The following is a 26,207-nucleotide window of genomic DNA, read 5'->3' as shown; positions in this document are numbered from 1 at the left end:
AACTTAACTTGCTTAACAAACATAACGAAGAGGAAAAATCGCCAAACGTGAACTATACGTCGTTGAAGAGTTCTGTTCTGATCATCATCAGCAGTTCCACTTCATCAAATGCGACAGTTTTTAATGAAAATGCTTGATTTTCTGATGTAAATACAAAAATCTCTATACGCATGCCTTTTAGATCTGAGGAGTTCCCTCAATTCCTCATGGATCCCATCATCAGAACTCGAGCTTGACAAAAATGTGGCTTAAAAACTTAACTTGCTTAAAAAACATAACGAAGAGGACAAATCGCCAAACGTGTACTATTCGTCGTTGGAGAGTTCCGTTCTGATCATCATCAGCAGTTCCACTTCATCAAATGCGACAGTTTTTAATGAAAATGCTTGATTTTCTGATGAAAATACAAAAATCTCTATACGCATGCCTATAAAATTTGAGGAGTTCCCTCGATTCCTTATGGGTCCCATCATCAGAACTCGAGCTTGACAAAAATGTGACTTATAAACTTAACTTGCTTAATGCTTAACAAACATAACGAAGAGGAAAAATCGCCAAACGTGAACTATACGTCGTTGAAGAGTTCTGTTCTGATCATCATCAGCAGTTCCACTTCATCAAATGCGACAGTTTTTAATGAAAATGCTTGATTTTCTGATGTAAATACAAAAATCTCTATACGCATGCCTTTTAGATCTGAGGAGTTCCCTCAATTCCTCATGGATCCCATCATCAGAACTCAAGCTTGACAAAAATGTGGCTTAAAAACTTAACTTGCTTAACAAACATAACGAAGAGGACAAATCGCCAAAGGTGAACTATGCGTCGTTGAAGAGTTCCGTTCTGATCATCATCAGCAGTTCCACTTCATCAAATGTCACGTTTTTGAATGTATTTGCTTGATTTGTTGATAAAAACACAAAAATCACTATATGTATGCCTTTAAGATTTGAGGAGTTCCGTCGATTCCTCATGTATCCCATCATCAGAACTGGATTTTGACAAAAACGGGACCAATCTGTATGCATATACATACAATCAAAAAAAGAATTTTCAAAATCGGTCCAGTAATGACGGAGATATGGAGTAACAAACATAAAAAATAAAAAAAATAATAAAAAAAAACATAGAACCGAATTGATAACCTCCTCTATTGGGATTTGGAAGTCGGTTAAAAACGATTTCGGGTTTGATGATTCGTGCTTAAATATTGCAATCGGACTTATTAAAACATATTTTGTTGTCGCTATTTATAAACATTGAGTTAATTTGTATGGGTCGAGGAGTCAAAAACAAAATCATCTTACTTATATGACTGTATAACGTTATTAATTTTACATTATATGCTTTAGTGAACTTTATTGCAATGAAAAGTATCTTTTGATCAGTGAGTAACATAATTCATCATAAACATGTCTCATAATATGCGCTAATATTACTATTATTACTTTCTCATATAACGTTTATAAGTAACTTTAACGCTGTATACAGTGTATACTATTTGGAAAAGTGATTTTGAGTAGACAGTAACTCATCATCATCAGATCATCATAAATCGTCATCCCTACTCTACCAGGAAATGAACGGCAAGAGAGCATTTTTGGTTACGGCATAAAAACAAAAAACTGTAAAACTTATGGCCGCGCCGAAACCCGACCCGACCGAAGATTCGGTTTCGGGAAAAAATCCGGTTTCGACTGGAAACTAGTCTTAATTTTATATTGCAGATACTACCTCGAATTCAAAACTCGGAGAGGAATGAGAATTTACTCGGACGCCGCCATCGATGATTTTTCTATGGCGCCCGAGTGTTTCGGGCTCAATATAGACCCCGACGAGTTAGGAGACTACAATTATTACGATCCCGTGTTCGAAGAGAAGACTACGCCCCATCATGCCTTTGCTGATAAAATTTGTGAGTGTCTACTATTTACAAACTTTTATTTAGCTGACCTGTTTGTTTGTTCTTCGAGCAACACGGAAGGGAGTCTGCATTAGCACTATTTCCCCTCTGCCGAGATACAAGATCAACTGTGCATGCACACAACTAGTGCGGTACGTGTTGTGGCTCATCCGTACACAATAAAGAAATCGAGGTGTGCAAGATTTGTCTTTGACGTGTGTCATTTCCCATGTATTTGTGTCATAATTACAGATTGAATTTTGTATGTACTGAGTGAGAAGTGAGACTGTGTGCACATTTCCCCCCGCAAAAAATGCCAGTACGATTTGTAAGGTAAGATATCGCTTGATCTCCTCCCTTCCGACGTGTCGGAAGCCGGTGTTGCTCGAAGGTTATTTACTTATTTGTTTGTTTGGATCTAATCTCTCAAGCTAATAAGAGAAGAGACAGATTTTGCTATTTGAGATCGATAGGCACTCGCACCGTAGTAAAAATCATATTCACCTTGCATAGTAGTATGGCTAAGGGTTTGAAAAACATTTTGTATTCTACAGTCACCACACGGGATTGTTATGCCATTTAGGGTTCTTTCGAAATTGGAAATTCCATAGCGTTATAAGTATTGAACAACCAATGTATAGTCTGACAAAAAAGAGTAGAAATTAAAAAGTGGCAATGGCAATACTGTAGTGTCGTTCCTTTCAAATTAATCTATATCAGAAAACGGAACAACACTACAGTATTGCCACTTTTTAATTTCTTTTTTTCGTCAGACTGTAGCTAGGACCCTAAATGGCGCAACAATCACGGAGTGTGGTGGTACTTACGAGTACATTTCAGGGTACTAAAATTTCCTCTCGTTTCAGTCTACCGATTCACAACATGTGGTGCCACGGGCCGATTCGGGCCCAACCAGACGATGTGCGACGCGGCGTATAACCAAACAGGCGTGTCTGTCACCGTCAACAACGGCGTACAAGTGTGGCAGGTGCCTCATGAGGGGCTGTACACGTAAGTTACTCAATGATGCCAGTACATATTTACATATTTCAACTAAAAAGAAAGAGCCAGTAAAGCACCTAATGTGTGAATGTCACGCCCTCGCCTCGCCAGACAAAGAATGAAGGACTTTGGAGCAGGATATCTGGAACCAAAGGACTTTAAAACGCTACCCATGAGCTACATCATCCGACACATATCGATATGGTGGGAAAAGCTCTTGAGTAGTTAACGGATCTTTTCTCTAGGGGGTAATTGCACATAAGATCCCTATGGGTCGAAATGTATCCGCAAGGGCCCCGAAAACAATAAGATAAGATATGTCAACTAAAATTTAACAGTTAAATTTCAAGTGACTTGTCTGTCATCGTCCCTACTGTCATACGTAACATCTCTCGCTTATGCCAATTGTTTCTTCGCAGGATAATAGCATTAGGTGCAAGTGGGGGTCTCGGTGGCAGTTGGGTGGGCGTAGCCCATGGAGCGTCAGCAAGAGCTCTCTTCGAACTACACAAAGGGGAGAAAATACACATGTTAATGGGACAGCAAGGACTCAACGCTTGTAAGAAGGTATGTCCATATTTTAATCGATCTTCGATGGAAGTTTGGTGGGTATGGACATGGACCATTGAGTGTTGGCAATTTTTATTGAGCTTTACAAAGGGGAGAAGATATATATGTTGAGAAGTAGACGAAGACCATAAATTAGAATAGAATTGAATATTTTTTTATTTGTAAACACACACACGACAATTTAAAAATAATAATAATGTCACGAAATGGCCTAATCTCAGCATATTGCTGGCGACTTCCAGCGCTGACTTCTTTCGATGCGACTATTGAGTGAGTTTCTCAGGCAATAGTCGAAGCACTCAATAGCGTAGTGACACTAGCCATGTTTAGGCTAGCTCTAATTGAAGTAGTTACGCGCGATGGATATGCATCTAGGTATGTCTAGAAATGGTTCTCTCAAGTAGCTTAAATTAATATTTGTAAATTTTTCCGACAGGGTCTATCGGCTCAAGAAACTCAAGAATGCAACAAGCGTGCCAACGACTCTGCGATCATCTTCACAAGCAAGACGCACGAGGTCCGGAACACGCATGTCCAAGATGGCGGCGGCGGCGGCGGTGGCGCCACCTATGTCTTCCTTGTGAGTAATATTAACTATTATCACCACATAATAAATAATAGTACTAAGTACAGAAGACTCACTCTCTAACAAAACGCGTCTGTTAGGATCAGCACAGATATGGCCGCTTGGCCGCTAGGTGGCGACAGCGCCACGCGCGGATGGCAAACCCCAAAATTGGGGACGAACGGATGTACTTTTAGCTACCTGTAGCAAAGCAACGAAATCGCGGAGTGAGACACGCCTGCTATCACTATTATACTTCCTATAGTTTTACAGAGAAGCCCTCTCCTTTCTTGACTTGGAAGGTCAGCCTATTTCACCAAGTTTCAAGTACTGACAGTGAAAATTTCTTTACATTTCTGGGTCAGTAATCAACAACGGTATTTAGCGTCAATGTTACCTTGTTACCGCAGAGGACAGTTGCTTTCCTAAAAGGAAAGCCATATGTACTTTATTTGTCACAGAACCCCGTCTTTTTTGGGTATCGTCTTGGGTCGTCCCATTCGTTCGTCACTCATTCTCCATTCGTCACAATCGTCGGTGGCTTTCAATGTAGAATGAGTGACGAAAGCAGAATAGGGCTAATTTAAGAACTTGACGAAAAACGAATGGGACGACCCAAGACGATACCCTTTTTTGCACCTGGAAAAAAATTGAGACAGTGTAGAAGTAGAAAATTGTCTATCGATTCAAATGGCAAATACAAGAAAAGGATAGAGCTATTAAAATAAAATAAAGATATCGTCCTATGGTTTATGTTTTCGCTAACCATTCACCATTCCCTTCTAGATTGACAAAGAAGGCCAAGAGTTCCCTCTCCTAGTGGCAGGCGGAGGCGGGGGCATCTCTCTAGGCACCTTCCACGACGATGGCTCCCAGCACGCTCGACCTGCCACCAACGCTACTCCCGAGTCAGGTTACATGTACGGTCAGCCTGGACAAACTCCTGGTGAGTACTGAGATCCTGGTAGATGAGTAAAAGAGAAATTTGAAAAACTTTGGGAAATCTGCCCTGGTGTTGTTCAACATTGAAAAATAGTAATTCACCAATCTAGCAGATTCCTCGAAAATACTCTAGGAATCTGCTAGATTGGTGAATTACTATTTTGTCTCCCAAACTTTATTAAATACATATTAACATTATGTAGCCATGTGTAATGTAATGAGACTGTGGTATTAAGATATCAGACGTAGAAGATGTGTCAAGTAAGGTAAGCTTACCTATAGGAAAAACGGAGAAAGATATTCCAGTTCATAACGACTGGGATTCCGGTTATCCTGGATAAAGGAAGGATAGAAAAGTGATTGCTGGTGGTATATTGCTGGGTACTTCCTATTACGATGAATGGATTCAGCCGGCTATACCTAAGTGTTGCGAGCTATGACGAACTTCTGAATCTACTGAGAAGTCGTCCACATCCGTCAGTGTAAACCTCACTCACTGTTTCCTATGTCCTTAGTAAGTTTAACTTCTGTCCTCAGGTGCTGGTGGCGGATGGGTAGCAGGCGCGAAACCCATCACACCAGGCTTCGAGTTAGTTCGAGGAGGCGCACTAAAAGATGGCGCTATCGGCGGCCTGGCGTGTGTTGGGCAAGCTCATGGCGGCTTCGGAGGGGGTGGGGGTGGTTGCAGGAGGGGCGGCGGGGGAGGAGGATGGATAGGTAAGTTTACTAGTGTCAGACAAGGATAGTAGATGAGTCTTACCTTCGTGTTAGTTCGACGACGTAAAATATGGCGCTATCGGCGGCCTGGTCTGTGTGGGATAAGCTTATGAGGATTCGGAAGGGGTGGCGTTGGATGTTGAATGGGAGGTGGAGGAGGAGGATGGATAGATGAATTTACTAGTGTTAGACAAGGAGGGGCTAAACATTGGCCCTGTCGGCGGCCTTGCGTGTGTTGAGCAAGCTCATGGAGGATTTCGAGGGGGAGATTCGGAGGGCGGGGGTGATTACAGAAGGGGTCTTCAGCAACATGCAGAATCTCTTTTAATTCTCGACTTATTTACAGGTGGCAATACAAACGAGGGTCATGGGCATCACAGCGAAGGAGGATGGTCATATGTGGACACGGCACGAGCGATCAGAGACTACAGCGAAGTTACTGTGGGGCAGAGGAGCAGTCCTGGAGAGGTGTTGATTATACCGGCGATACACGTGAGTCTGCAGTCTGCACATGGTTTTCTTTCTTCCCGGTTTATCCGGTTTTAGTTTTATCTGACGAACAACATGATAAACTGGATATTTCATCAGCTCAAAAGACTGAATATAGTCCGACTTCTGTTAGATGCACAGCCTTGAAGTAGAAGCCCAAAAAAACAAGGTTCTCTCACCTAAATGATCTTTCATCTGAAACCTAAATGATAGAGAACTGGTTTGCAGAAAAATTTCTTTCCGCGAACGCTTCGGGTGTTGACTGAATTTCCTACAGAAGATGTTTACAGTCTCAACAGGAGAAAACGGGCTAGTTTGTTACCGACGTAGACAGTTTAAGAGATTTCTATCGTGGGAATTCTCCGGCTGGGAAAAGAGCTCCTGCCGAGGGTTTGTTCAGTGACTACAGTGTGGAGTACTTCAAATAAAAAAACCGGGCAAGTGCGAGTCGGACTCGCGCACGAAGGGTTCCGTACCATAATGCAAAAAAAACGGTCACCCATCCAAGTACTGACCACGCCCGACGTTGCTTAACTTTGGTCAAAAAGCACGTTTGTTGTATGGGAGCCCCATTTAAATCTTTATTTTATTCTGTTTTTAGTATTTGTTGTTATAGCGGCAACAGACATACATCATCTGTGAAAATTTCAACTGTCTAGTTATCACGGTTCGTGAGATACAGCCTGGTGACAGACGGACGGACAGCGAAGTCTTAGTAATAGGGTCCCGTTTTACCCTTTGGGTACGGAACCCTAAAAGTGTGTGTACATGCAGATTCTTAAAGCGGACCATAATGGCTTGTTTACAAACGACGTGAAGAGATTTAGCCAGCTACTGTCAGAAAAGTCAATCTAATAAAGATATTATTAGGATATTCCTTTAAGGGTGATACCACCTGTTCAATTTCTTTGTCCAATGCGTATTTTGTCTCACTAGTGTCCTCACATTTAGCTTAATGAGGGAGTGAGATGCAATGACATTGGACCAAGATATTGGACAGATATATCACCCTAACGTATGTATGTTCCCCAGGACTGCGGCTGCGCGTACCGCTGTGTGGCATTAAACGAGCACCGGAGCGAAGTTCGCTGTTACTGCCCCTCCACCTGGACTACAGATGCCAACGACCCCACCAAGTGTATACGTACGTGTACCCTTCATATTCTAGTACTGTCGATGGTTATACAGGGTGGCTTAGCTACAAAATAACTACATTACCGTTGCCAGGGAGGTTTTGGGATTATAGTGAGCAACTTTTCGCAAAAAAAAATTTACCCTCCCGTAGAAAATGGACCAGCCAAAAAGTATGAAACACCCAATTTTTTTCCCGATTTCGGGGTTGGTTCCATAGTCGCCGTGTCGCCGAAATATTTTTTTAGCTTGTAAGATTTTACTATTGTATGTATGTTAGTTTGTAAGGTATGTATCTATGGGTCTTAGTTGCCTGATAGTAAATGATATTTGATTTGATTTGATTTGATAGTAAAAGTTGCTCTCCCAAAACCTCCCTGGCAACGGGAATGTAGTTATTTTTAGCCACCCTGCATTTCCTCATAAAGCCTGCGAAATTCTTGATAGAATAGTATATCCTCGTGCCGCCCAATGTACATTAGGATGTACACTTAGTTTCGTTGGAATGTCAACCTTAATTAAAAACAAAGTAGGTAGCATTTCATTTGTCTCGAAAATTTTTCGACCAAATGAAATTCAACCTAATTGATAATACAACACGATTCTAACTTCCTTGGCTCTAATTTTGTATGGTGGGCGGCACGAGGATATATATAAGTTATGGTATAGTCAGATAAAATACGCAACCATGTTTTCAAGTGCTATTTGTCATAGATTAAATAATTAAAATAAATAAATATTATAGGACATTCTTACACAGATTGACTAAGTCCCACAGTAAGCTCAAGAAGGCTTGTATTGTGGGTACTCAGACAACGATATATATAATATATAAATTTGTGCTTAAATACATAGAAAACAACCATGACTCAGGAACAAATATCTGTGTGATCACACAAATAAATGCCCTTACTGGGATTCGAACCCAGGACCATCGGCTTCACAGGCAGATAATTGAATTATTTTTTATTGAATGAATAAAATGTATTTTTCTGTTGCAGTGGAAGAATCTTGGACGAACATGTCCAACATGCTGGTCTGGGTGCTCGGGGTTTTCTGTTTCATCTTCGCGCTGATATTCGTCATTGGGTGTCTGTACATGTGTAAGTAACATATACCTACATCATAGACTAGGAATCCTCTATACGGAGCTTAGAGCAATTATTTCATGAAACCGATGCTGCCAAAAATACTGGGGTGCGGGAGACGAGGTGAGCGAGTCCCGTGCCGTGATTGGTCCGTTCAAAGACACTTGGGAGTCACACAAAGACACTGACTCGAAAATGGAGAAAATCAACCGTATATTTGTGGCCGAGGGGGTAGCGCTACTATGCTCAGTCTGGAGGATTGTCTGTGACCTACATTGACATAGTGTGTATTTAACAATTATGCCAAAACTGAACTTTAAAGGGACCGTACGTGTTGGAGATTCGACTATCTACCATCTCGTGACTTGAATTGAAAGTGAAAACAATTCACGCTTCTAAGCAGGTGCTACCCTTTACACTTCACGATGGCTCTATTTCGTATAGTATGGTCAGCCATCTAGTGGCTGAAATCTAAAATAGAAACTTGACATAATGCTTCGCTCAATGAATAGGCTTCTATGCTGCCGTCTACAGTTCTAAACGCTCCCTTTGTCAGTCCATCTGTCACCGAGTCCAGAAAAATACCATTAGAAATGGCCCGTTCTTACAAATAAAGAATCAGTATTTTAAGAAATAATGGCGAAAAAGAAATCAGTTTATTCTAAAATCTTTATCCTAAAATCTACTGACATTTAACCTTAATAGTTCGTTTCATCTCTCTCCCACAGACAACATTTACCAGCGTCGGAAAGAGTCGGAACTCCGTCAAAAGCACCTCCTCGAACAAGAGGTCCAGTTGCACCGTCTGAGGAACGCACCTGGAGGCACTGAGAATCCTCTAAGCATGGCCTTCAACCCTCACTATGGGAGCGAGAACATTTTACCTCAGGGTATCGATGTTAGGGGACTACCGCAAGTTTCGAGAGAAGCCTTGAAGTTGGTTAAGTGAGTATTTAATTAATATTCCCGAAGTTGGTTATAGTTATAGGCGTTATAGCACAATCGTTGTCTAAGCGGCAATAGTTATTTGTTTTACAAGGAACAAAGTTTTTTAACCCTCGTGCCTTGAGACCTTCACAACGCTCAAGATTACGTTTTCGCAATCTTTCGCTTGCTCGGGTATCAACTATCAATATTGAGACGAGTAGTTAAATAAACTTTGCTACCGAGAGAAACATAAAAAAAAATCTACATCTATGAATTAAACTGTCGATTAAATCCCAAATCTAATCCATATTTCCAGAGCCCTTGGACAAGGCGCCTTCGGTGAAGTCTACCAGGGCCTCTACCGCCATGGGGCCAACAACCAAGAGCTCCCAGTAGCAGTAAAAACCCTCCCAGAATTATCCACGGGACAGGCGGAAAGCGACTTCCTCATGGAGGCAGCCATCATGGCCAAGTTCAGACACGCTAATATTGTGCATCTCATTGGAGTGTGCTTTGATAGCCATCCCAGGTGAGGTTCTATTGTCATGCTTTAAAAGAAACTTCCTAGATCTTTGTCTACGGCCAACAACCAAGAGCTCCCAGTAGCCGTGAAGACCCTCCCAGAATTATCCACGGGACAGGCGGAAAGCGACTTCCTCATGGAGGCGGCCATCATGGCCGAGTTCAGACACGCTAACATTGTGCATCTCATTGGAGTCTGTTTCGACAGTCATCCCAGGTGAGATTTAATTTATAACAATTCTCTCTCTCTGCCTAGCCTTATCTCATTTCACTTTGGCAGTTATTAGTGTTATATTGGGTGTGCTTAGTTAGATACTTCGTCCCAGGTAAAATTTTTGCTCTCAAATTGGGAGGATCATCAAATATAGAGCGGCTTTGGGAAAGTAGCTCTAAATTGGAGGATGGATATCTTTGCCAAATATATTGGATATCGGGGGCCATGACTTTTCCAATTTCTATTTTATTGTTAGCTTACTTAGTGTACCGCTGCTGGATTACCAAAACGATTTTTTCAACTGGACCCTAAATATTAGCGATGACTCTACAGAACGATGAGTCTTCACGACAACTCTTCACAGAATGAGTTCTTCTGAGTGAAGTCTTCCCACGCCACTCCATGATTCTTTTTTTAATGTTTAATCTTCGTTTTTTTAGCATTAGAAAGTACTTGCAAGAAGGTAAGCGATCTTGACAAGTCTTTTAATTGAAGAACGCTTTTTATAAATCAAAAACTATTAATTATGAAAGCAGAAGAGTATAAATGATCGTATTAGATTCATAATTGTTACATATTTGCCGTAACTTATTTTTAAAATGTGTTTTTCAATTAAAAGACACATCAAGATTGTTTACCTTATTTCTAATGCTAAAAAAAACGAACTATAGGTTTAGGTAATATGTCATACATTTCTTTTTCCCACAGATTCATAGTCCTCGAGCTGCTCGCAGGAGGAGACCTCAAGAATTTCCTCCGCGAGTCCCGGCCGAGGCCTGAGCGGGCGAGTGTGCTCACTATGAAGGATCTACTCCTGTGTTCAATAGATGTGTGTAAGGGCTGCAAGTATCTGGAGTCTAATCGATTTATACACAGGTTAGTGATGTTTGTGAACAAATTGATGAAGTGGAGATAGATGATTAAATATTGTTGAATCCGTGATGGAAATTAGATGGTGTGGGAAATGAGGTCGGACTTTATAAAAATGATTTTGCATTCACAAGTGTAGTAAGTAGCACCTAACCTACTATGGGTTACTGGGGGAGAAGGAGGTTGACAGACGGGTTAACGTTGGTTAAGAGATTCTTTCTAAGACGTAGTTCCAGATTATAAGACTGTGCAGATTAGAAAACCGTCGAATCATTCTGACAAGGGACTCTTATTATGATGGAATTTGGGTGATTTTCATGAGGTTTTCGGAATTAAATATTCGATAAAAGAAATTACTCGAATACACCTTATTTCCCTCGTCTAATATTAACCTTCTGACCCCAATTATTCCAATGGACTGTGCCAAAATCAGACACTTTATCAAAATGTTAATATAACAGGGACATCGCAGCACGAAACTGCCTGCTGTCCTCCCGCGGGCCGGGGCGCGTCGTCAAGATCGCAGACTTCGGCATGGCGCGAGACATATACCGCGCGGACTACTACAAGAAGGGTGGGAAGGCCATGCTGCCTATCAAATGGATGCCGCCCGAGGCGTATATAGACGGGGTGTTCACTATCAAGACCGATGTCTGGTGAGTATGAGTACCTATGCCTTCATCATCATCATCATATCAGCTAGAGGATGTCTGCTGGACATAGGCCTCCCCCAAAGGGTGCCATAATGACCGGTCTTGCGCTACGACTCCTGCGACCTTTACCAGGTCATCAGTCCACCTTGTGAGGGGGCGTTACATGGTCGCCACTCGAGAACCTTTCCACCCCAATGGCCATCAGTTCTACGTGCAATGTGCCCCACCCACTGCCACTTCGGTTCTGCTTCGGATGGCCTCATTTCTGACGCGATAGACTCCCAGCATAGCCCTCTCCATTGCCCTTAGGGTGACTTTGAGCTTTCTTATGAGGCACACAGTAAGCTGCCACGTTTCTGTTCCATATGTCATTTTCACTTTCTTGAAATCAATAAGAAAGCGTTTCTAGTTTCTACGTATTCTTCGGCAGTTGTTGATGCCAAAAAATGATTAATTCTTCTATCTTCCTGGGGAACAGAAACGCGTTACAGACACATACAGAATTTTCTATTCCGATAATTTTGTCTGCAAAAACTGACAGTTCCTTGACCATAAATCTCTTCTTGCTATTCCATATTAAGATTTCTCAATAATTATGTATGATCATAAAACGGTGATACATGTGTTCCCAGGTCCTTCGGAGTACTTCTTTGGGAGGTGTTCTCGTTAGGCGTGATGCCGTATACGGGCTGCGCTAACAGAGAGGTCATGGAGATGGTCTCAAGCGGCGGCCGGCTCGAGAAGCCCTACGGTCAGTATTTTGTATTGCTGCACTATTTGTTTGTGCTGTAGGGCACTGCGTCCGGGAACTCTTAATAATAAAGAGGGACCCTATCCCTGAACTATTTCTCCGCCGGCCGGATTCTTTCACTGATATTTTGTATTTAAATTAACACCACCTACTCCAAAGGTTATGGCGCCATCGCTCGAAAAGCTTGCACTAACCTTTTACCTAGTGTCGAGTAGATGGCGCTAATTTAATTGCTATTTGACAAATGTCACATACCAGTGAAAGAATAAGGAGTAAAGTCAAATGGCGTTCTAACAATTTTAATCTTCTGTCGAAAGGTGTGGCAGTAAATTTACAGTGACATATAAACTACTTTGACAATCCGCCTCTATTTAAAATTCTCTTTGCTTTTGGTACCAAAACTAATTCATCCCACACCGACCGACCGGTCTGGCCTAGTGGGTACCTAGTGACCCTGCCTGTGAAGCTGTCTTGGGTTCAAATTCCAGTAAGGGCATTTATTTGTCTGACGACACAGAAATTTGTTCCTGAGTCATGGTTGTTTTCTATGTATTTAAGTATTATATACATGCATTGTCTGCGTACCCACAACACAAGCCTTCTTGAGCTTACTGTGGGACTTGGTAAATCTGTGTAAGAATGTCCTATATCAGCCATTCTCAAAGTGCGTTCCGCGGAACCCTAGGGTTCCGCAAAGCCTCTGTTGGGGTTCCGCGAAAATATACTTGTAATAATAAAAAAAAAACAGCTCTTCTATAGGTATATCTGGTCCACAGTGATGAACGAAAATTTTTAATTTGGGGTTCCGTCAAATATTTCGCTTGCCGAAAGGGTTCCGTCACCAAAAAAGTTTGAGAACCGCTGTCCTATATTATTTATTTATTGATTCCACTGCAGGTTGTCCTCAAGAGATCTACCGGCTGATGTGCGACTGTTGGAACCCCACGCCCACGGAGCGGCCCTCGTTCGCCAACATGCTCGTCCAACTCGAGTGCTTCTTAAAGGTTTGTTGCCAAATCAATATTGTTATCCTCTGTTAAAAAAAGACGGACTCGCGTACGAAGGGTTCCGTCCCATTAATAAAAAATATTGTTGTCTGTACAGTCGGTTTACGGATGATAAATTTGCGTGTTAAAGTCATAAGAAAACGTGGCCGTAACGTTACCATGGAGAGCTGTCCACGACGTTACCATGGAGATCTGTCCACAACGTTACCATGGAAATTTGTCCACAAGTGACACTTTTTCGTGCATGCTATCGGCGTTCATCGATTTATAAGACATGATCACGTCAAAAACGGCAAATAAATCACTTTTCGCGGTTACAGCCCTGGGCAGATAACCTCAACCTTCCACCCCATCCCCATAACACTATTGGATTGGACGTTTGTATGGGGAATCAATAACCGCTGAAGCGATTTAGAAAAGCTTGCTATGGTCTACATCTTTGATTTAGTTGAAAACGATACGAAGAAGAAGAAAGGAGACCTTTGGTTCAATAAGAGCCGTATTTGACTTTTTTATGTCGTGAAGATACAAACGCATGGGGGTTTTCATCAAAAATGGCCTACCATCTATTTGTTTTCGAAAATCCATCATCTTTTGGGTTATTTAGACTCAGAATCACGAGTAGAATTGAATGAGACAAAGAAAAAAATTTTCATAAAAATTTTAGGTGTCAGTTTTGTGACGGTCAATACAAAATATACCTATGTATAGATCGTCACAAAACTGATATTTATTTTGTGACACATTTTTTTCTTTTTAAATCGATAGTTCTCGTGATTCTGAGTAGAAACAACCCAAAAGTTGATGGATTTTCGAAAAAAAAGTAAATGGCACACTTTTAAGTGAACATGGCCCCTATGAAGTTAAAGTGAAACTGTTTCTTATGCACCAGGACCCAGAAATCGTGAGCGCGCCGCTCCCCGTGGTGCGGTCCCTGTTACCCCCGACCGAGGTTCAACTCAACAATGGCCCGCAGGTATGTAGCAAAATTTATGTCATACAACACTAGGTAAATGAGGCATTGTTGGCTGAAAAATATTAAAAAAAAATAAAAATTATAGCGAACTTGTTTTTTTTGTGAAAATTGTATACGTCTGTATATTTTATGTGACGGGTATGCGCATAATAGTTAGGTACATTTCTATATAATGAATGCAAGCAAGCACTTTGAACATTGATAAAATAATATCGTTGCTTTAGACTCTTTCGTAGACTAGGAATCCTCTAGACACTTTCGACTCGAACATGGAGTAAAACTACCGTATGCGTGGCATAGAGGGTGGCGCGACTATGCTCAGTCTGGAGGATGTTTTGTCTGTGGACTCTTTAGAGGTTCAAATTGGAACCCGTTTAGGCACTGGTCCCACCGCGAGCTAGTAAGCTATGAGCTATCGGCTATAAACACGAACAAAAGATAAGCACTCCCGTGTAAATAAAAGAGACACGGCGATATTTATAGCTCACCGCTGGGCGAGTAACTATAAATATCGCCGTGTCTCTTTTATTTACACGGGAGTGCTTATCTTTTGTTCGTGTTTATAGCCGATAGCTCATAGCTTACTAGCTCGCGGTGGGACCAGTGCCTTATGTTACAAAAGTGATGACATGACACAAAACGTGTTGTCACAACACAAAACTGACTTCTAAGCTATAAGTTAGTTTTGATCACAAATTAAATAATACAGGTGCGGATAATATACCCAAGTCTTGCCTATTATTAATAAGATTTTGAAAATTCTATAAGTACACTATACATATTTAGTAAAACATATTAACCATAATTCATCATACAAAGAGTCCAAAATGCAAAAAGTTTTTCTATGTCTATGTCTTCTATGTCTAATTTAAACCGCTACGCACTTTCATTTTTATCACAAGAAATGAAAGTGTGAATCATTTCGTGTATAATTTTTCACCAACAATGCCTCATATTAATAATGACAAAATAATCCAATAATTTTGAGAAAATTCTTTTAATTCGCCCCCTTGTACTGTCTTTACATTCATAAGGAAAAGATTAAGGAAATAATTACCTACATTTCTAATTTAAATCGAAATAAAAAATTTTACTATGCATGTAAAGACAGACTAAAATTTGAGTTTACCCCCCTAAATAAAAAGCGATTTCTAAAAAAAGACTAATTTGTGACTTTGTTTTTTCCAAACGTTTTCGCTCTGGCTACTAGAAGCAAGTAACTGGGCCCTTATTATTTAATCTGTTAAGTATCGATGTTAGATCCGTGAAGAGCCGTGCTTGGCATGCACCATTATGGCATTTATAGCTCATTTTTTGTTTTATTTCCCTATCCTGAATGGAATTTAGAAAATAGACCCTCGTAGTTAGACGGAGATTCATTGGAATGTAAGTATCATTCATGCATGTCATTTTCTTGTTTTTAACATGACTAAATCATTTTCATCTCGAATCATGCTTCGGCGGACATTTCAAGGAATCTCTCTTGATACGATACTTCAATAAGTGTTTTACTTGCCTAGTAGCTATAGCGGGAATCTACCTATTTCTTGTCTTATTTACCTATTTCCCTTTACGCTGGATTTTGCAAAATTGCGTGCCTTTGGGTAAAAAAACAATACATCAAGGCGCAGCCCACACGGGCTGAAATCATCAGAAATTAAAAGCACCGGAACCTGCATGGCACCTACACTATATTCTGTGACCATAGAAATTTCGGTATTCAATTTCTAATTATTTCAGCCCGTGTGGGATGCATATCATAATCGGAAAATGATTATTTAAGTAATTAATTTTTTTTTATAATTACTAATATTTGGCAAATACAATTGAAATGAGAATAGTTTTGCAAGAGCCAGTGATTCTGCACGAGTAGATTGTGTGAGAGGCCCGGGGAGACTTGATGCAGAATTAATTGTTAAAATTATATCCATGGTCTTTGTTCAAAATTACATTTGTCTTCTGAGGGGCACCTACGTTTATGAAATTAGATTGATTGGAAATGGTAGGAAGCAGATTTTTAGCCTGATCTTCCACTAGGCAAAAAAAATACTGTGTCAAAACAAAAACTTCTTCACATTCTTGGAGAAAAAAAAAGGTATTTCATAATCAACACTGCTGGATTAGGCCTATGTCCAGCAGTGGACGTCCTCTAGCTGATATGATGATAACTGCGGGATTGCTCCTTTAAGGTTTCTCGAATGAATGTATCCCGCGAGCAACTGAGGTCGGGTAACTAAAGTAGCTATGTGGGATAGGTTAGATTTGGGTCTGTTTGTAAGCCTGTTTAAGGCTCCAAGAATGCCTGTGGCCTGTGATTACCTTTTAGATCAGGTAGAGAGGAATAGTAATTACTAAATACGAAGGATAGATTAGGTTTGACGACTCACTTCGCAACGCCTGCGGATGCAGGTGTAGGTAAGATCGAAGACCATGGCCTGGGGCGTAGGTGATGGTAAGGTCCAAAGACCAAGAGTGAGGGGGTGGGGGATGTCTCCCCGGGCCGACACTGACGCGGGTGGTTTCGCAGCGCGCGCCGCCCTCGTGCGACTACCTCGAGCCCACGCCGCGCGCCGACCCGCCGCCGACCTCTAGGTAACCCCGCCGACTCCGACAATGGCTGACAAACATATACGAATTAACTGACACCTAATTATATTCTCTGTGTTTATTATTTTATCAAGCAATATGACTACTACAAATCTTTAAATAAAAGAAAAAAAAATCACCGATTTTGGCAAGACGTCTAATGATATATATCTGGTACGTTTTACGGCTAGAGGTACAAAGGTTATATCCTATAAGTATTTTCTTATGTTATTTGTTTTTCTTACATTATTATATTTATTATTCTAATACATATTTTTATATTTTTTGTGAAGTAACAAATTAAGTTGTTATGAGAGTCAGCCGGAAGTGTATCTCAGCTTTTAATTTAAGATGTCCAAATGTGGAATCCTAAGCGTAACGAAAGTTCCAAAGCGCAAGACGCAAAATACTTCTAAACGTAAAATTATTTTTAACTCAGAGGCTGCAAAATAGCATGGACACATTATGAATGAATTTGTTCATAAAATGCAATTTTGCTGCTCGGTGTACATACATAAAATACAAGAAGTGTAATACAAATACAAATTAACGATATTAATTATTATATTATTCAATACCATCGTATAGCCGTTTATCCGGCTAGAATATTCAAGTAATTTTAATTAAAATGTAAGTGCCTATGCAAATAATGAAAAGAAAGCGTATAATTTGTAAATGTCTGTCAGCCTTTTAATCAAACGTTTACTAACAATTTCTGTTATTTTTAATGTTTCTGTGATACATATTTATAATTCAATGTTGTTTAGTGATAAAATAATAGGCATATGTGTTTGGTTGCCTAAATATTTTAGATATTAATAATATAATTATACTGACAAATTTGTGTTCGTTCGAAATGAAAATAATAATTGATAAAACATCACAAGTAAATTCCATAAATGATTTTTCATTTTAAAATATTTAGACAATCATTTACATAAAAAGAAAAGTTTCTGAACCAGCCAAGAGACTATGGCTGGAGCATGATTAGTGTTAGTCAATTTTACCCCAAAGATTTTACTCCTAACCAATATTATTTCCTCTATAAAAGAATAATAAAATACTTTAAAGTACTTAACCTAATTTAATTGCAATATTTTACGATCCAATGCTTATTTTCTATTTAAATACTTAGATTTTGCAAAGCACGTTGCTCTAAAGGTTTACCTCTAATGGTTACTGAAATAATAATTATCTGGAAAATGATAATGATTTTTCAAAAAACCTATTTTGTGAAATAAATGTCACTATCTCGGAAATTATATAAATCATTCTGGTAATGGAAAAGTATGAAATAAATATTTAAGTACAAGTATTATCTGGAAAATGAAATTCATTTTCAATAAATGAAAGAGTGTTATCATCGAAATAACAATGATTATCTTCGAAATGATTTTTTTAATGTATCAATGGAAACGTGGCAAAATAAGCGGTGAAATAACGTGTATATACATTATAGCTCAACGGATCAGCTGCTGCCTCATAGCAAATCGCCAACGGCGACGCCGGACCATCCAGGAATCGAGGATTCACAATATCCACCTCTTCTGAAAGGTAAGAACTATATAACAGCTTTCGTAAAAACTAGTGCCTACGCCAATTCTCGGGATTAGTTGCCAAGCAGGCCCCATGAGCCCACCAAAATGCCGGGATAACGTGAGAAAGTTGATGGTTATTTATTTATTAGTCAAATAAGTAACACTGTGAAACTACAAAATAAAATACAATACAATGAAACAATACATGAAATAAAATACAAATTAAACATTAGATTTGAGCGACGACGTGACAGCGTGGCTCCGTCGTCTGACTATAATAAAGATATTAAAATTTTATGTAAGTGCAGTTTGACATGTGAATATTCAACCTTGTTTGTTCCACTCTAGTTCAAAATTCAATTTGATTTTGTCCTTTTAAAAGGACATCGGGGGGCCTACCATGAACTACTTTTGACGTGTTGCCTCCCTGTCACACTTTTGTACGAATTTACAAGTGCGACAGAGCTATAAATACTCGGGCTATAAATTCGATCCTACCGACTGCGCCAAGACATGATATTTACATATACAAGGTGTAACAAAAATAGCGGAGGTCCGTTTAAAGGCATATTCGGTATCGTGTTCAGATTAAAAAAGTAGAACAAAAAATATTTTACGCAAAGTTTTGCCTCTGTATGGAGGGTTGGCCGACTTGAACGACCTGCCCCATAGAAAATCTCATCTTAACACGATATCGAAATATAGCCCTCAAAGAAAGCAATTTATTGACCCAAAAGAAACAACATAAGAATACTAGCATAGGTAGCTCCAGATCCACAGCGCACGCTTCGTCATCATACAGATACAGATAGCTCATCCACCTCAGATTTCGTCAAAAACCCCTTAAACGTATCCCCACTTCACACTTTGGATAAAAGAAAGATTCCAAATTCAAAACTGCAAAAACTCTGGGACTTATAATAAGTAAAAAAAAAACAATATTTACTCGAAAACGACTAACACTCGTCCTTTCGACAGCATCACAAGGATATGGCAACATTCCAATGGCGTCGCGGCGCGACAGCGGCGGCGCAAGGCGCGAGGCTGCTACTCCCGCCGCCGAGACCAACACCACCACAAAGTTTCTGCCGTCTAACTCTACTGACAGGTAGTCTAAGTCATAAGGCCTAACCCAGCCTAGTGGGTAGTGACCCTGCCTGTGAAGCCGATGGTCCTGGGTTCGAATCCCAGTAATTTCTTCCTGAGTCATGGATGTTTTCTATGCATTTAAGTGTCGTTGTCTGAGTAGGTACCCACAACACAAGCCTTTTTGAGCTTACCGTGGGACTTAGTCAATTTGTGTAAGAATATCCCTATAACATTTATTTATTTATAAGGTACGAGTATATCCTAACCAGACCCTGGTCGTCATTCCAGTTCCAACAGTTTAATTGTTGTGATCTTCTACTTAGACCATTCCATATTCAGTAATAATTACAATATTGACTTCTTCCACAGATTACTAAGTTCAGTGGACGGCGGTTCAGTGGACTCAGACTCGGCGTCAGAAGACGGGCCCGCTGTATGGGAAACCTCGTTCTCTGAGCGGCCTGAACGGCCTGCAGATCCGGGACCGGCGGTAATTCCAGAAATCTCTTAATTAAATTCTTTCTCGTTTTCATGAGTGAGCGTCGAGACTGAATGGGATAGTTGCATTAGAACTCAAAGTATCAATCCGATAGATATTCGTAAAGATTCGAGGAACTAGTTACTAAAGAAGACTTTAGATTTTAATCTTGAAGATTGCCAAACTGCGGTAGCTGCACGCAAAGACCAAGAAAAAGTATTGAAAAAGTCTTTGATTTTACAGTTGCATACTCACACGCAGTGATCGGACAAATCATCGCAAAATCATCAAAAATCATTTATATCTCAAAATAGGACAAGATTTATCAAACTCATATTATTATGTACACAGTATCCTTATGAAATTTCCAGATTATACTCAAAAACTGCAATTCAAAATTGTTAATAAAATTGTATCATGTTCCATACAATATTTGTTTTCGCGATAAATTGTCCGAACTCTGCTCTTAAGTCACGATACTGGGCACCACGCAAAGCTTATAACCAAAACTCACTTATTACTTGATTACCACAAGTTAAAAGTCATAATGAAGCATATTAATACCTGAATGAGGTTGATATCTGTTCAATATTTTTTTTGTAATTGGTGAGTTTTGGTTGCCTCCTCACGATATATTAATTAATCGATAAAGGCTTGGCCACACACAGAGCGCGACGCAGCGCCGCGTGATGCCGACGCGAAGCCTGGTCAAACAGGGCGCGCGCCGATCGCGCCGGCCTCACGCTCTCAACACGCCCTCAAGGCGCGCGTGAACGCGGCGCGGCCGCGCGGGAACGCGGCGCACCGCTCGCTGCCTAACGTCCGATCCTACTGACGTGACCTTGCGCGACGCGGCGGGCCGCCGCGTGGACGCAAGGGACGGCGCGGCGCAGGGCGCGACAGAAGCGGGGCGTGATACCGGCGGGACGCAGTCTGTTTGACGTCGGTAACCTGTTAGCATGTGCCGCGGTCGCGCGGCGTGGACGCGGCGCGGACGCGGCGCTGCGTCGCGCTCTGTGTGTGGCCAAGCCTTAAACCATATAAGGCAGGAAAAGCGATTACTAACCAATAATATTAGTAAAATGTATTCTAAGGCTCATTTACTCAAAGTTGATGGCTCATTTACTATTGTAATCTTGCAAATGTGACGTAAAATCATTTTCATCGAAACTGACTAAATGTACTTGCGTTGATTTGCGTGAGGTTAAAAATAAATCCTCTACGAAAATAGAACGTTCAAGTTCATTCATCCGTTTACGCTTATGTCTAGACAAAACGGTTCATTTTCTGAATCAAACTGCGCCACATTTTAAATTTGAAAAGCCGTTTAAATTTAATTATAATTGATTCTTCATTAATATACAGTTACTTTCGGATTTATAATATTAGTAGGGGTTTCTATTGTCAATATAATATTAACTTTCATCTATGTTTTTGTTATGCAGGTCGACAAACTAATCAGCATAACACCAACGTCGCCCAAGCCCCCGGAGAACGTTCTATCCAAAGCGATAGACGCCAACGTCAACATTATGGACAAAACCAACCACAGCAAAAACAGCCTCATGCCAGAACGAAAGACTGCCCCCATAGCCTCCCCCGACCCACCCCGGATCACCGCCTGGGCTAAAGAACCTCCTAAACTTAAACCCAAACCCCTCTGCTTAGACGCAGCTCAGCTAGAACAAAATCTAAACGCACTTAAAAAGAATTCAGGCTCTGTAAACCTAACGACGATGAACATCCTTCCACCTCCATATTTCAACGTAGTTACCCCTAACAAGATATCCGAATCTAAAACTATACAGATCGATCCAAAGAAAGCTGTCATACAGGATCTAAATAGTCCAAGAGAAGAGCCTAAAGAGGAGAAAACTAAGCTAAAACAATCAAATTCAGCAGCTAGTTTACTAAACGGTCCTATGACGGATGTTCCATACGCGGACAGTGATAATGCGTCGTCTAGTTCTGGCAGTAACGGACAGAATCAGATAAATAACCAGAAGAATAAGAATTACTCTGACGTCATCGTTGGTGAGAGGAAGATTATTAAACAGGGTAGCAATGGGGTCGCCGAGTCTGAGATTAGTTGTTAAAGTGTAAGGCGTGGAGAAGCGAAGCTGAAAGTTTTTACAATGATTAATCAAAAGACAATGGTTTTTTATAGCATTGCAGTGGTTCAGACAATGAAATTGTTGAATATTTTAAATTTGTATATTCTCTAGCACAAAACTGTAACACACCAAGAGGAAAGCAATTTAGATTTAACAAAAAAGAAAACTAAATACATACAATAAAGGGAACGCCTTTTAATAGGCCGTTGGGTGGATAGAAATATCACTATTTTCCCCAAACCTACCATGTCCAAAAAACTACCTACTGAGAATACTCAATAAGATCACTAATAACTGGAATTGCTTTATGTGGGTAATTTATGCCAATAACCTTTCCACTGAAAAATAGATTTGTTAATTTGTTTTAATAGATTTGTTATATTTGTATAAGGATGCAATCAACAGTTTCATTGCCGCCACTGTCTCTCAACGAAAATTAACTTCGTCGGTTGATATTAAAAAAAAAAACTCACCAACTCTCAAAAACCTATACAATATATAACAAAAACCTATGTACAATAAAGTGCCACCTACTACTATTTGCTAATGTTTTTTGGTTGTAATTATTTCTGACAGATTTGTACAGAGTTGATTGAAATCAGTGTGTGATACGCTGGTACCCGACATCAGTTTCGCTTCTACATGCATCTTGTAGTGTAGTGGAATTATACGCCATTGGTTGTGCGGAGTGATGCGGCGTTGCCGTGACAGACTTTAAAATGCTTTAGACTTTAAAAAACTATAGATATAACTAAATAAGTCATTAACCTAAGTTGTAAATATAAAAACTTTTACATCTAAACTAAGATTAAATATAGTTCGAGATTAAGGATTATTTCGAAAATGTATTTTTGTCGATGTGTACAAATTTGTTTTGTAATAAATGTATTTCTTTGACAATTGTAATGGCTTCCTGGATCGCTTATAGATTAATTTAATAGTTTATTGTTGCTCAAGTTGCTCAATATTTTGCCGGTTGTAGGCCAAATAAAATATAAAATGTTAGGTTTTCTACGTAGGTAGATATCCAAGATATGTTAAAATGGAATTTTATACTGAAAAATTGTTTTTACATAGTTGTTGCTTGGTAGCATTTTTTCCCATGAGAGTTGTAAAATGTATTTACATATGTATTTTGTATTGAGTTGAAGCTTTCGTAATTATTTGCTTGTACAATGAACCAGTACTTTTTACCTATTGTGCGACTAGCTGGCGTGGTTGCACGGAGCGGGATAACGAAAAATAGTATGAGCACCAATTTTGGTGTCTAGGCATAGTAGTTGACGCGCATCACTACGGATCCGGACCCCTGTTCGCGCTTGCGCCACCTAGCGGTTATATCTGTCGTAATAGACGCGTTTTGCTAGAGAGTGAACCTTTTATACCTAGTACTATTATTTATTCTGTGGCATGCAAGGGATTTTACCTACAAATAGCTCCATGCACCCACCCACGCTATTTATAGCGGACGCCCTAGAGCTGAAATTTGCGTTATGTTATAAAACTTATAAAGATATCTACAAATATTTTAATAGTTACGTTATTAAAATAAACTCTTTAATAAGTTTCGCGGAAACGTAAAACATATTTCGGAAATCAAACGCACATTGCACTTAATAATAAAATAGTTAGAATATTTTGAAATATAAATATAAATAAGATCATCGAAATATTTCTCTTATCAGTTTCAAGTAGATTTGCGATATTTTTCAGACCGTGCTAAATAAATAAAATAATAGAGCAATTAGATATGAATAAAGAAATAAAAATATAAAATTGATTAAAAATGTTAATATATTTATGTTGACTCTGGAAATAGAAACTTCTGAAAGTTTACTGTTAAATATACCTAATATATTTTTTATTTCAGTCACACTCTTAATTTAAAGGAAAACCATGCAGAAAGGGTGCATTAAATACTTTGAAATATATCTGCAAGGGTTAGCTGAAAACCTACCTTATTAAATTATGAAACTGTATTTTCCATTAGGTAAGCTCCGTAATAAAAATAAAAACTATAAATTCACACAAACTTCTTTATTACTTTTCTACGAAATGAAACCTAAATTCAATTCTATTAAACAATTCACTCAATCATTTTGTTCAGAATAATAACAATTCACTCAATCATTTTGTTCAGAATAATATTATTTTTAACATGATATATTATCCTTTAATGTCAAAAAGTTTTTGTTACTTTTCTATCTGTGACCAAAATATCAGTAATATTATGAAAGTAAATTTTTGGCATGTTCAGTTTAAAAAACTGTTCTTCCCTATGACTTGTTGAAATACCCACCCAATATAGATTTGAAGAAATGTAAACAAACAAGCATTATAATTCTAGAACAATTAGTATAAAAATGTAGTAATGCTTAAAATGTTTGTAAATAATATAAAAAGTAGACATTTATTACATAAATTCCGACCTTTATACATATATTCATATAATTATAAAAACCGTTATAATTAATGTAGATATAGAATAACGCATATGTTTTTGTTGTAATAGTTTTAATTCCGTTAAGAATGGGTGTATGCTATATATATAATATATACAAATATATAAAAAAAACCACCCGACATGTTAGGAATAGGTCACATGATAAAAAATGAATGTTGTTTCATTAGAAAACAATATAGGATTATATCTATTTATATGGAATATAAACGTGTGTAAATTTTAAGAGAATGCTTTAATTAAACTAAGAAATAGTGTAAGATATAGCAAAAATTGATTTTTAATCGTTGTTTTTAATCAGAGTAGTGCCAATTTTGATAGTTTACTGCCTTTCATTTTGCATTTAGGATATTGTTTGTATTATTGAGGCATGAAATGACAGGGTATCATGAAAAGATTCGTTCTCTTTAACTTTAGTTTCTCGTTTTCTGTCGAGGATCTTCGTCTTTTCGCCCTGAAGCCTCATGAGGTAATGGCGTTGTTTTGAGCCGTTCTGAACGAATTTTGTGCAAGTGTTTGTTAAGACAATGTTCCCTGAATATTTTTTGAAAAGACTGCCGTGACAGTATGGCTAATACTCCGGCTGGACTCCCGTTTTATATTTCTTCGTAGGGTTAAGTAATTATGGTTCTAAAAACTATGGAGTCGATTGTAAAAACTGCAGAAATACTTCAGGGAGCATGTGTATATGGGAATATTTGTAAAGGCCTCGGGCTTGACGTAACATAGTTTCGATGGTTTTTGACATGAGTACGAATGGTAATTAATGTATAACTTTTCATAAGAAAACGTTTGGATATCCCGGATTAACTGTCACTAAAAATAAAAACACTTTCGTTAGACGAATAACGTTTTACTGTCACTTCTGTAACGTTGCTCAATTTAGAATTATTCTTTTTGAATTAGAAAAAACTTTCTAAAGATTTTAATTTTAACAAAAAAGTTAAATGTGGTTGTGAAGTATGTATAGTGACGGAAAACATCCTAATAAGTTCCTTCGACTTGAAGCGAGTGACTCTGAAATGTTATTCTTCCGTATCATTTCTTTTGAACAAAATGACAGTAGCTCGTGTCATTTCTCGTGAACGAAATGATAGTTATACTGTTTTGAACAACGAAGTTGCAAATTGTCCTGAGCATATTTTAACGTTTTATTTTTGAGACAGAATCCACTTGTTGGATATGCGATGATCGTTTTAGGATATATAAATATGCTAAATAGATAGCACTTATGTCTACTTGTGAAAATATGGATGACACAATGAATACAAGTTGCATGTAAATTTATAAAATACAGAACAAAAGTGTAATTGATATTCAAAGATAAAATCATTAATAATAAATGTACCTAAGGTGTCGTTTTATTTTTAGATCCTAATACACCCAGTTTATAATAAAAAATAATCCCTGGAGGCGAACGGAAGGGAATAAATGAGTGAATTTGTCAAATTTTAGGGATTTACTAGCGACCCGCCCCGGCTTCGCACGGGTTAACAAATTATACGCCTAAACCTTCCTCAAGAATCACTCTTTTGATTGGTGAAAACCGCATGAAAATCCGTTCAGTAGTTTTTGAGTTTATCGCGAACATACAAACAGACAGACGCGGCGGTG

At 39.0% G+C, this 26,207-nt stretch overlaps 1 protein-coding gene across 1 annotated transcript in view; it reads left to right on the top strand.

Annotated features, from left to right (window-relative positions):
- LOC134675767 (tyrosine-protein kinase receptor) overlaps window positions 1-25,940 on the top strand; it is a 44,447-nt gene extending 18,507 nt beyond the window's left edge. Inside the window, exons 9-29 of the mRNA XM_063534075.1 lie at window positions 1,728-1,915; window positions 2,770-2,914; window positions 3,325-3,472; window positions 3,912-4,055; window positions 4,827-4,986; window positions 5,520-5,699; window positions 6,046-6,191; window positions 7,221-7,332; window positions 8,321-8,422; window positions 9,136-9,352; window positions 9,651-9,863; window positions 10,779-10,946; window positions 11,402-11,596; window positions 12,226-12,344; window positions 13,242-13,348; window positions 14,244-14,327; window positions 16,855-16,919; window positions 18,373-18,467; window positions 19,430-19,559; window positions 19,910-20,030; window positions 21,464-25,940. Of these exons, the coding sequence (XP_063390145.1) occupies window positions 1,728-1,915; window positions 2,770-2,914; window positions 3,325-3,472; window positions 3,912-4,055; window positions 4,827-4,986; window positions 5,520-5,699; window positions 6,046-6,191; window positions 7,221-7,332; window positions 8,321-8,422; window positions 9,136-9,352; window positions 9,651-9,863; window positions 10,779-10,946; window positions 11,402-11,596; window positions 12,226-12,344; window positions 13,242-13,348; window positions 14,244-14,327; window positions 16,855-16,919; window positions 18,373-18,467; window positions 19,430-19,559; window positions 19,910-20,030; window positions 21,464-22,114 (3,490 nt within the window). The 3' untranslated portion in view covers window positions 22,115-25,940. The remainder of the gene's footprint in view (window positions 1-1,727; window positions 1,916-2,769; window positions 2,915-3,324; window positions 3,473-3,911; window positions 4,056-4,826; window positions 4,987-5,519; window positions 5,700-6,045; window positions 6,192-7,220; window positions 7,333-8,320; window positions 8,423-9,135; window positions 9,353-9,650; window positions 9,864-10,778; window positions 10,947-11,401; window positions 11,597-12,225; window positions 12,345-13,241; window positions 13,349-14,243; window positions 14,328-16,854; window positions 16,920-18,372; window positions 18,468-19,429; window positions 19,560-19,909; window positions 20,031-21,463) is intronic.
- The last annotated feature ends 267 nt before the right edge of the window (window positions 25,941-26,207 follow it).

Source organism: Cydia fagiglandana, chromosome 23, assembly GCF_963556715.1.
Source record: "Cydia fagiglandana chromosome 23, ilCydFagi1.1, whole genome shotgun sequence".
NCBI classification, from domain to species: domain Eukaryota; kingdom Metazoa; phylum Arthropoda; class Insecta; order Lepidoptera; family Tortricidae; genus Cydia; species Cydia fagiglandana.
This window is presented reverse-complemented; position numbering and strand designations above follow the sequence as displayed.